At 40.8% G+C, this 12,551-nt stretch overlaps 1 protein-coding gene across 3 annotated transcripts in view; it reads right to left on the bottom strand.

Annotated features, from left to right (window-relative positions):
- STK32A (serine/threonine kinase 32A) overlaps positions 1-12,551 on the bottom strand; it is a 142,006-nt gene that overhangs the window by 20,015 nt on the left and 109,440 nt on the right. For all 3 annotated transcript variants that reach the window (XM_040239768.1, XM_040239767.1, XM_040239769.1), the window contains exon 8: positions 7,215-7,312. In XM_040239768.1, coding sequence (XP_040095702.1) covers positions 7,215-7,312 — 98 coding nt within the window. The remainder of the gene's footprint in view (positions 1-7,214; positions 7,313-12,551) is intronic.

A 12,551-nucleotide genomic window follows, 5' to 3' on the forward strand; every position in this document is an offset into this window, starting at 1 on the left:
GTGGAATTCGCCAGGCAAGAATACTGGAGTGGGTTGTCATTCCCTTCTCCTGGGGATCTTCCCAACCCAGGGATCAAACCTGGGTCTTCTGCATTGCAGGAGGGTTCTTTACCATCTGAGCCACCAGAGAAGCCCAGTGCTCAGTAAATAGAAGTTTTAAAAATTACTATTTAAGTGCTGATTATACAGAGATTTAGAGTTTTACCAGGCACACACGTCTTTTTACTTGTTTGAATCATAAGGACAAAGTTCAGGTTGGAAGGTTACACAGAAGACTTCAACCTCCGCTCCAAATGCAATGAGCCGTTAGTTCTGTGGAGCTGGGTGGAGAATTTTATGATGAGGCAAAAGTATTTTTAGTTTCAAGAGAGCCAGACTCTGCTATAATTTTAACTTGGGGGAAAGAAGGAAAGAAATGAAAGGAAGTAATTTGTTAGTAATTTTCACAGATGTCCACTAGAGGGCAGCCTTTACCAATGCTGATTTCTTTGTTTCATAAAGGATTTGCCCTGGGATTCTCTCTATGTAAAGCCAGCTACTTAAAGCTAGCTGCTGCTCCTGGTAAGTTGCTTCCGTCGTGTCCGACTCTGTGCGACCCCGTAGAAGGCAGCCCATTAGGCTCCTCTGGCCCTGGGATTCTCCAGGCAAGAATACTGGAGTGGGTTGCCATTTCCTTCTCCAGTGCATGCATGCCTGCTAAGTCGCTGCAGTCGTGTCCGACTCTGTGCGACCCTATGGATAGCAGCCCACCAGGCTCCTCCATCCACAGGATTCTCTAGGCAAGAATACTGGAGTGGTTTGCTATTTCCATACCATATTCTCATTTTTTGCCCTTGGGACCTAGCACCTAGTAAGCGCTCATTATATGTTTGTTGAATGAATAAAATTTTCACTTTAGATTAACCATCAATTGGACGGTGACTATGGCTATGTACATTTATCATATGCCTGGTTCTTTCCAGGCACAAGGACCGTGGACTGATAAATTGGGAGAAATGAAAGTTTAATTTTTTCCTTGCTGATATCTGTAGTTGAGGTATATGAAGTATATGAAGGTCATATAATGTAATTAAATGTTTGAGCTTTGAAGGCAAAAGGATTTGAGTGCTAAACTGAATCAATTTTCCTTTCAATTCCTTCTTCTGTAAAATGAACCACCTTAGAGGATTGTTGGGAAAATTAAATGACATGATACATGTAAAGTTCTCAATAGAGTGACTGATATATATTAGACACAATACAGGAGAGATACTATTATTGTTGAAATAAAGGTAAAAAGAATGGCATACAATCTCATAGAAAAACCTGAGTGAACTTTTTGGCCAACCCAATAAATGTAGATAATGAATAGGAAGATGAGTCATCAATAAAGGCGACGTGAAGGAGTCTTAGTCCTAAACATGCCATGTCCACACCTGATACCCAGGGAACCAGGAAGTGCTAGGTCTGACTCCCTAAAAGGGAGCTTAGCCAAACTATTTTTTTATGTGAGGTTTAAAACACCTGCCACATACTTTCTTCCCTCAAGACTGAAAAAATGACCATAATTAATTCATCTGTTTCAGTAATGACAGAGTGGAAATAACCCTTGTAACTCAATACCAGAAAAAGAGTGTACCTTATCAACATCATCAATGTTTATTGACTGTTTGCAAGCCAAGGGCACTGTGGGTCACTACCTGTGATTCACTGCATGTTTGCCATTAAGAGCTAGGGCAAGTTGACACACTCAAGCTTCCGGGGTTATATGTGTGTGTGTATATATTTTTTCTTTTTTAAAATGTTCTTCTTCAGTCCACTTATATTTCTAAACCTAATTCTGAGACATCTAAATACACAAAATGCTTTGATAAACTAATAAATTACCTGACAATGCTGTAAGCAAATGCTTTAAAATTATGCTGCATTTTTCCTTTTATTTTAGAAGGCCATAGGGCTGAATTCAATATATATATTTTTAAATCCTCATGGTCTGTCCACTTGTTCCAAATAGTCCAACTGCCTTTGTCTTATACAATAACCTATTTTTCTAGTTCTAAATTTTAAAATCCACATTAAGCCATCAACAACCAGAACTGTATATTTATTCACTTATTAAATATTGACTGAATACCTCTAATGTTCCAGCACCTCTGTTGGGCACTGGGGTATACAATGAAGACAGGACAGATGGGATTTCTACACTGGTAGAGCCTATAGTCTACTCAGTGAAGCCATGAATAATTAGAGACTGTACAGATATACATACACATTCACACAGAAATCAAGGGGATACAGTGATATAATGAAAAATTACAGTGTACAATGACAGGATCTAGCAGACAATTCAAGGGTAGCATATAAATTAAGAATGAGAATATAAAGAATAAACAAGATGGAAAAGGTAAAAGGTTAGATGGGACAAAGTGTTGTGATTAGCCTCTAATTAAAATAAATAAATTTAAATCTTTAAAAAAGCAAAAAGCTTCATCCAAGGATGTACAATCAGTGCAAAGCAACGTATGTTCCTATCATAAGCTAATACTATGGGTATTACAAGACTAGAGAAGATGTGGACCTTGCCTTTGCAGTGTGAGCCGGGACACAGAGATGACAGAGCAGCTTAAGGGCGAAGGGGCCCATTCCTTCCTCGAGACCACGGGCAGGCTCCTGCTCTGCAGCGATGTTTCAGGCACGTGCCCCTCTGAAGCGTATGAAAGTGAAACGCGCTCCGTCGTGTCCAGCTCTCTGCAACCCCGTGGGCTATATAGTCCATGGGATTCTCCAGGCCAGAATACTGGAGTGGGTAGCCTTTTACCTACTTCTCCAGGGGATCGTCCCAACACAGGGATTGAACCCAGGTCTCTCACGTTGCAGGTGGATTCTTTACCATCGGAGCCCCCGGGAAGCCCTGGAAGCATGTATTTTTCTATAAATCACAATTTGTCCTGTGTGGAGGGAATGATTGTTTAGCACCTTTCTTCTGTGGTTTGTGTTGCTAGTTGTAACTAAATGTTACTATTTCATTTCTTTGAGTTGGCTATATTTTGAAACATAATTACATATAGCCTCCTTGGTGATTCTCTCCAAGAATATGTCAGAATTGATTTGTATTGACTTATTCCCCCATACATTCAACAAACATTGGTCAGGTACCTATTTACAGCCAAATACTGTGGATACTACTAAACTATATAAAACACTGGCTTCCCCTTTAATAAATGTATACTCTAATAATATAGAAGAGATTGAAAACGTAAAAATTGATATAGCTAGAAAAATTTGCAAGGGCAATACATTTATGAAATGGCTTTAATCCTAAAATAGAAAATTTTAGATTTAGGTGTTCTGATATAGAGAGTTCTACATTTCATCTTAAGTGAAAACAGTTAAGCATAATTTTATTTTTACTGAAACAACAATAACAATGTGTATGTGCATGTGTGTAAAAATAGACTATCCTTATAAGAGCAGAAAAGGTTTGGAAGTGAATACACTCTGAAAGATGAGATCTGGAACATCAAAGGAGGCTTTGCTTTAGAGGATGTGGTTGACTTCTACCTTTATTTTTCTGCATTTCTATATATTTTCAATAATTTTAAATTCAGGAGGGTTATAAGAGAGTAGTGAAATTGCTCAGTTGTGTCCAACTCTTTGCGTAGCCTGCCAGGCTCCTCTCTCCATGGAATTTTCCAGGCAAGAATACTGGAGTGGGTTGCCATTTCCTTCTCCAAGGGATCTTCCCAACCCAAGAATCAAACACTGCAGGGTCGCCCATACTGCAGGCAGACTCTTTACTGTTTGAGCCACCAGGGAATATCCATATATAAGAGAGAGAAAGTCCATAAGTATTTGGAAGATACACAGATCACTTTAGCTAGAGAGATCAGAGAAAGTTTCTTCAGAGAAGGAGCTATGTTGTCGAGGTCCCTAAAGAATGGGTAGGATCTGATATGAAAAGACCTGGAGAAAGGCTTTTCCTGCAAAAGAAATTTGGGACAGTCCGATAAAAGTGAAAGTGGAGACTGAAAAAGTTGGCTTAAAGCTCAATATTCAGAAAACAAAGATCATGGCATCTGGTCCCATCACTTCACGGGAAATAGATGGGGAAACTGTCAGACTTATTTTTGGGGCTCCAAAATCACTGCAGATGGTGATTGCAGCCCTGAAATTAAAAGATGCTTGCTCCTTGGAAGAAAAGTTATGACCAACCTAGATAGCATATTCAAAAGCAGAGACATTGCTTTGCCAACTAAGGTCCGTCTAGTCAAGGCTATGGTTTTTCCAGTGGTCATGTATGGATGTGAGAGTTGGACTGTGAGGAAGGCTGAGCGCCAAAGAATTGATGCTTTTGAAGTGTGGTGTTGGAGAAGACTCTTGAGAGTCCCTTGGACTGCAAGGAGATCCAACCAATCCATTCTGAAGGAGATCAGCCCTGAGATTTCTTTGGAAGGAATGATGCTAAAGTTGAAACTCCAGTACTTTGGCCACCTCATGCGAAGAGTTGACTCATTGGAGAAGACTCTGATGCTGGGAGGGACTGGGGTCAAGAGGAGAAGGGGATGACAGAGGATGAGATGGCTGGATGGCATCACTGACTCGATGGACGTGGGTCTGAGTGAACTCCGGGAGTTGGTGATGGACAGGGAGGCCTGGCGTGCTGCAATTCATGGGGTCGCAAAGAGTCGGACACGACTGAGCGACTGAACTGAACTGAACTGAAGTCTGTCCTTTGTTAGAAATGAACAACCTACATAAAATATAAGGATTCTGAGAAGCTCTACAGTTTAGACACCTCCTGAACTTTATTCAAACTTAATTTAGCGATTTCCAAACTTATTCAAAGAGTTATTTAAAAAAAAACAAACAGAGTTTATCTTAGGAAATATCTTTATAGTCAAAGGAATGAGAGGAAGACCTTTGAGGGATGCCTTGAGAGATGAGGAAGTCCAAAGAGGCTGAAGTGAGTTTGCGAAGAGTCAGCATCGTTCATACTGAAGCAAAATCTGAAAAGTTAACCTGATACTATAGAGCCAAGGGTGACCAGCTAGGGTGTCTGAAGAGTGGGTTGGGAGGGGAGGGTGGCTAAGGCAGGTGAGGGTATATGCGGGTGAGGAATGAGGAGCAACATTTCTTCTTCACTAGGAAAAGTGAGGTTTGTGCTTTACAAAAGAGACTCTGCATTGCTGTGTTCACTGCAGCGTTAGTCACAGCAGCCAGGACACCAAAACAACCTACACGTCCACTAACAGATTAATAACGATATGTGTATATGTTACATATATTTATACACACATATATATTTATATGGGGCTTCCCAAGTGGTGCAAGTAGTAAAGAGCCCGCTTGCCAGTGCGGGAGACATGGCACACACAGGTTCAGTCCTTGTGTCGGGAAGATCCCCTGGAGGAGGAAATGGCAACCTGTTTCAGTATTCTTGCCTGAAAAATTCCACGGACAGAGGAGCCTGGCAGGCTACGGTCCACGAGGCCACAAAGAGTTGGACACGACCAAGTACACATATTTACACATAATATTCATTATGTCTGTGTTCAGTCACTCAATCATGTCTGACTCTTTGCAGCTGTTTGGACTGTAGCCCACCAGGCTCCTCTGTCCATGGGTCTCTCCAGGCAAGAATACTGGAGTGGGTTGCCCTTCCTTCTCTAGGGGATCTTCCCAACCCAGGGATTGAACCCATGTCTCCTGAATTGCAGGAGATATGGATATATTATAAAATAATGATGGAGCATTACATATGACATATAAAATACATATTCACATACAATATGGAATATTCTTCAGCCATAAGAAAAAAGGAAATCCTGATGTTTGTAACAACATAGATAGACCTTGTGTCCAATATGCAAAGTGAAATAAGTCAGACAGTGAAGACAAATACTGCATGATATCATTTATACGGGATCTTTGGGGGGAAAAGTCAAGCTTATAGAAACAGTAGAATAGTATAGTTGCCAAGTGGGGAAAATAGAGAGAGGCTGGTAAGAGCATACACACTTTTAGTTATGAGCTGAATAAGGAAAAGGAAAAGGAGGTGCAGATGAGATGGTTAGATAGCATCGCCAACTAATGGACATGGATTTGAGCAAACTCTAGGAGACAGTGGAGGGCAGAGGAGCCTGGTGTGCTGTAGTCCATGGGGTCACAGAGAGTCAGACACGACTTAGGGACTGAACAACAACCACAACAAATATAAGCGTAACATTCACTATGCTGCTGCTGCTAAGTCACTTCAGTCGTGTCCGACTCTCTGTGACCCCATAGACGGCAGCCCACCAGGCTCCCCCGTCCCTGGGATTCTCCAGGCAAGAACACTGGAGTGGGTTGCCATTTCCTTCTCCGATGCATGAAAGTGAAAAGTAAAAGTGAAGTTGCTCAGTCATGTCTGACTCTGAGCGACCCCATGGACTGTAGCCTACCAGGCTCCTCCACCTGTGGGATTTTCCAGGCAAGAGTACTGGAGTGGGGTGCCATTGCCTCCTCCAACATTCACTATAGCTGATAACATATATGTTGATACAAATTCAGCAACCTAACAGTCACTTTTTTTCACCTTTCTTAAGCAAAAGAAGAAAAGAAAAATGAAACTAATGGTGTTAATACATTCTCAGTTACATCCAATCACAGGGAACTACTGCAAGGTACAATAATATGGGAGGGAGAAAAAAAAAATCTCTTCTTAGCAAAATTAGGCATTTTCTGAATTTAAGAAATGTTACCTTTAAAAGGAAACTACTCTAATTTGCCACTGAGCCCAGAACCCAAGAGCCAAATGAAAGACAGAAATCCAACAAGACAGGGCATGAATTGTGTTGGATTAATAATTCACACTCCCTTTGGGGAAGTGTGTCTGAATCAAAGCCCTAGACTATAACTGCAAAATGATTTTCTTTAAACAAACAAATATATTTACACAAGATAGGGCATGAGGTGTATTGATTTTCCCTCTCTGGGTGTTAATAATTTCCCTATAATTCACTTAATTGTATCTGCATAATTTAATGTCAACTCACATTCTTGGTCCCATATGTAGAAGAGTGAATTAATTATGGGCAGAAACCCCAAGGGGTGCAACCAGCATCACATGGCAGAGTTGATTTCATCTCAGAAACAAACTACTTGATTTTTAGCGGAAAAAAAAAAAATCAATCCTTTCACTGTAAAAATGAAACTTACTGGAAGAGTAATCAAAGATAAATGTAATTCTACTATACCCGGCCTCTCAGCAGCTCATATGCTGTCACTCCCAGTGACCACCAGTCAACAGCAAAGGAATAGCCTGCTTCTCTTCTGCAGTTGAACATCTCAGGTGCTGAAAAACACAGAAGAGTTAAGTTAGTTTTACTCTGATTGAATTGTGTGTGTTTGGTCATGTCTGACTCTTTGTAACCCTATGGACTGTAGCCTGCCTGGCTACTCTGTCCATAGGATTCTCCAGGCAAGAATATTGGAGTAGGTTGCCATTTCCTCCTCCAGGGCATCTTCCCAACCCAGGGATCGAACCCGCATCTCCTGCATGGGCAGGCAGATTCTTTACCACTGAGCCACCTGGGAGGCCTGCTTTGCTCCCTGAGACATTAACAAATCTATCTTCAAACATGTTCCTTCAAAGGCAAATTACCAGGGAACAGGGTATAAACACTTTAAGGGTGTTTATCATCCATTGCTAGATTGCTCACTGTAGGCAAATTTTCTAATTTTCTAGTCTTGCTCATTCATCACCAACACACACAGGCACGCACAGGCCTTAACAGACAAATTCTTCCTTGACTTAGAACATATGCCTATTAAAAACTGGATCCCATCAGGCCTCAAATGTCTGGCTGACTCTGTAAGCAAGAAAGCTGAGAGATGTTACTTTGTTGTCTTGATTTAGAAGGGTTATAGTCAGGATATAAATTTGTATTACTGTGGCAAACAATGTTCAGAATTTGGCTCCAACTACAGGAGATTGGTTTCCCAGCTTGGAGTCATCTGGAAGAGGCAAGAGTAGCATTTGCAGCCTGATACTGGGGATAAAGGAGAGGAGAAAGGGCGGGGCACTCAGACTGATATAGTTTTACATCAGTCATGGGGCATTGACCCTTTGTTCCATAATTCTCCTTTTTTTTTTTTTTTCAAATTGAAGTATAGTTGAATTACAATGATGTGTTAATTACTTCTGTACAGCAAAGCAACTCAGTCATATACATATATATACATATTTTATATTCTTTTCCATTATGATTTACACATGATACTGAATATAATTCCCTGTGCTACACAGTAGGACCTTGTTGTCTGTGCTATGCTTAGTTGCTTCAGTCGTGTCCTACTCTTTGCAACCTCCGGGACTGTAGCCCGCCAAGCTCCTCTGTCCATGGGGATTCTCCAGGCAAGGATACTGGAGTGGGCTGCCATGCCCTCCTCCAGGGGATCTTCCCAGCCCAGGGACCAAACCCAGGTGTCCTGCAGTGCAAGCGGATTCTTTACTGTCTGAGCTACCAGGGAAGCCCAAGCATACTGGACTGGGTAGCCTATCCCTTCTCCAGGGGTACTTCCTGACTCAGGAATTGAACTGGGGTCTCCTGCATTGTAGTTAGATTCTTTACCAGCAGAGCTACCAGTTGTTTATCCAGTCTATATTTACCAGTTTGCATCTGATAATCTCAAACTCCCAATCCATTCCCCTCACCACATTTCCCCCTTGGCAACTATCAGTCTATTCTCTATGTCCCTGATTTTGTTCCTCTTTCAGAGGTAGGTGTGAAAGAGTATCATATTTTAGATTCCACATATAAGTGATATCATATGGTATTTGTCTTTCTGACTTACTTCACCTAGTGTGATAATCTCTGGGTCCATTCATGTTCCTGCAAATGGCATTATTTCATTCTTTTTAATGGCTGAGTAATATTCCATTGTATATATGTACCACATCTGCTTTATCTATTCATCTGTTTCCATGTCTTGGCTATTGTGAATAGTGTTGCTAAGAACATAGGGGTGCATTTATCTTTTTGAATCAGTTTTCTCTGGATATATGCCCAGGAGTGGAATTGCTGGATCATATGGTAATTCTACTGTTAGTTTTTAAAGAGATCTCCATACTGTTTTCCACAGTGGCTGCACTAATTTACATTCCCACCAACAGTGTCGGAGGGTTCCCTTTTCTCCACACCCTCTCAGCATTTGCTACTGGTAGACTTTTTAATGATGGCCATTCAGATGGGAGTGAAGTGGTACCTCATTGTAGTTTTGATTTCCATTTCTCTAATAATTCTTTCAACTGACTCCAGTGGAAGGCAGAACCTCAGTCAATCTTACTGCAGTGGATATCTCCAGGTACATGTTCTCTAACACACTGAGAACCTTCTACCCACTCTTCCAAGAATAACTAACTTCTGAAGGATGGAGTGGGGAGAATGATAATAGAAAGCAATGATAGGTCTTTTCTCTGCTTGCTTGTCCAGTACTGAATCTGCCATTTAGAGTCACTCAATAGAAACTTGCTAAATGAATTAACAATATTGAATCAATCAGTCAATCAAGCACTGTTTACAAACTTTAGCTGTGAAAGCAGGCTGTCTGGGCTCAAAATCTGCCTTCACCACTTACTATGACCTTAATTGAGTTAGTGGGCTGAGCATTAGAATCATCAGCAAAACCAGAATCATGAGAAGGCAGCTCTTACAGAGGTGAGAAACTAAATGTGATAATGGCTGCCAAAATCTCAGCATGGGTCTGGTACCTGGGAAATCCTCAAAAAAGTAGATACTCTTCAAGAGGGGCAAACATCTGTAACACTGGAAATTTTAGCTAGCCAAAAGCTGCACACTTGACCCAAGCTTCAGGTAGTAGGATGCAAGTTCTGGACAAAGGAAATTGGTGTGATGTGGGAAATGTGCATGGGTTTGCCCTGCCTGGTGCACTCAATTTCAGGTAAAATCCTGTGGGCAACATCCAGTTAGAGAGGAACGATGTTGACATCCCAATGCCGGGGCTGATCTTGACTGTAAAAGCCTTTAGCAGGACTAAGTAGTGAATTCCCCTGATGAATTCACCTTTCATGCACCACTGCATTCTTTCTGCAAGTAACAGCTCCCCGATGGTCCTGACCCCACAGTGCCCCCACAGACTGGATGCAGTGCACTATAACTCTGCTCTCCCTTATCATTATCTCATAGCAAGTCATCAGATGTGGTCCCACCAGGTGACAGGTGATAGATATCTCAGAGAAGCTGCAGAGAACTTTGAGACATAAATAGACTGTTGTGCTAAGAAAACATCTAATGGAATAAACATCTATAAAAGCCATGTATTCTCTTGTCTTGGACCACCCTTGAAGTTTTTATGAGTAGAATCCTCTCCTACACTGTATTCCAGCATGAATACATTTGAATATGCATTTATTCATTCAATAAATAGTCACAGTAGGCTAAGAATTGAGGAATTTGGGAAGAACGTTAAGAAAAAAGGGCAGCAGCGTACAAAATCATGTTGTTGCTCAGTCTTGTCCAACTCTTTGTGACCCCATGGACCGTAGCCCGCCAGGCTCCTCCCCATGGGATTTTCTAGGCAAGAATACTGGAGTGGGTTGCCATTTCCTTCTCCACAAAGCATAATGGATAGGTAATTCTTTGAACTCAAAGTGCTGAAGAGCCAGAGCAGGGAGACGCTGAGGGCTTCCATCAAATCTTCTGTCTCTGAGATGAGACAAGTAGAGGTGGTGAAGGACTGTTTCCTTCAAAAAACCATCGAGTGTTTTGTTTGTTTTTAAAATATTTCCATATCTCCATTCAGAAAAGTAAGTAAAACATAAAAGAAGAATTTAGTAAGCAGTTATAACCAAATGGCCATGTAATCTTACAACATAGAATCTTGACCCCATCACTGGGTCCTGTCCTGTTTACAAACACAGAGGCAACCACTATCCCAAATTTCTGTTGGTAATTTTCTTCTTGCCTTTCTACATAGATTGACTCTCTGTTTACGCACTTCTAAGCCGCAACTTAATTTTCCCTATTTTAGTAATATATATGTTATATAGATGTTATGTTTGTATGTCTATATGAGATGTGTGTATAATATGTATGTATAAATAACATGAGTGTGCGTGTGCGTGTGTTAAATCTTACTCCTTGTTTTCTTTGGTGTCTTGCTCTTCTTGCTCAACATTATGTGTATAAAACTCCTCCAACTTGCTGCACATAGTTTGTTCACATTCAAAGCTGTACTAATACAGTGTAATTTACCTGTTTCCTACTGTTAATAGCCATTTGGGTTGTTTTCAATTGGGGCTATTTTGAACAAGCCTCTCATGAATATTCCTGCACATGTAAGATTCTTCTAAGTCCACTATCTTTAGGTTACATTTCTGGGAGGGGAAATGCTGGGGCTGGGCTGCTCATCTGCACACATACTAGATAGCACCAAACTATTTACCACAGTGGTTGTACCAATTAACATTCTGACCAGCAACGCATGAGACTTCACTTTGCTCAACGTCCTTATCCACACTTGGCATTAACTAACCTTGTGACATTTTCCAATCAATTGAGTACATAATGGTCTTCCCTTGTGGTTTAAATTGGCATTCTCCTGATTACTAATAAGCTTGTCCACATTTTAATACATTTATTAGCTATCTGGATTTCCATTATTTGGTTTGCTTTTCAGATTTTAAAACAACTGGACAGTAGATTCTGGTCAGGACATGAAGAAAGGGTCCAAAACTAATATATAAATCTAGTGCAACAGAAATAATTCATGGAATTTATGAAAATGATTCTAAATTTCCAAAACTAATATATAAATCTAGTGCAACAGAAATAATTCATGGAATTTATGAAAATGATTCTAAATTTCCTCTGTAAAATATGTGAATAATAAAGGTTTTCTGAAAAAAGGGTAAAGGGACTTGCATCTGTTAAACTGTATTATAAAGCTATAGTAATTAAGATTTATTGATAAAAGTCACAGAATATAGATGCTAGTACATAAAAAGACTTAGTCTATGATGAACATGAATATTTTAATTGGTTAAGCTCTGGGTGATCGTGATTATATTCACACAGACCAAGGGAGGGGAGAAGGAAGGATTGGCGCGCTTGGAAAGAGCATTCAGGTAGAAGATGATGAATTCAAAAAAGGAAAACTTCCTTGTTGGGTGAAGGCACTTAAGCACGGGCAGATGGCCCATATTCTCATTGCCAGAGCTGAGGACCTGATGCATAATATGTTTATGCATGTTACGCATAACATGCATCTTACGTTAGAACACACTGAATATTCCTATATACTTAATGCATATTTCATCCTGGTTTTCTTTCTTTTTAGAATCTGTTTCTTTCTGGTTCATTGCTAATGATCAGAAAAGTGAAAGTGAAGTCGCTCAGTCGTGTCCAACTCTTTGCGACCCCATGGACTGAAGCCTACCAGGCTCCTCCCTCCATGGGATTCTCCAGGCAAGAGTACTGGAGTGGGGTGCCATTTCCTTCTCCAGGGGATCTTCCCGACCCAGGGATCGAACTCGGGTCTCCCGCATTCCAGGCAGACGCTTTAACCCTCTG

The sequence above is a fragment of the Oryx dammah genome, unplaced genomic scaffold, assembly GCF_014754425.2.
Source record: "Oryx dammah isolate SB20612 unplaced genomic scaffold, SCBI_Odam_1.1 HiC_scaffold_5, whole genome shotgun sequence".
Taxonomy (NCBI): domain Eukaryota; kingdom Metazoa; phylum Chordata; class Mammalia; order Artiodactyla; family Bovidae; genus Oryx; species Oryx dammah.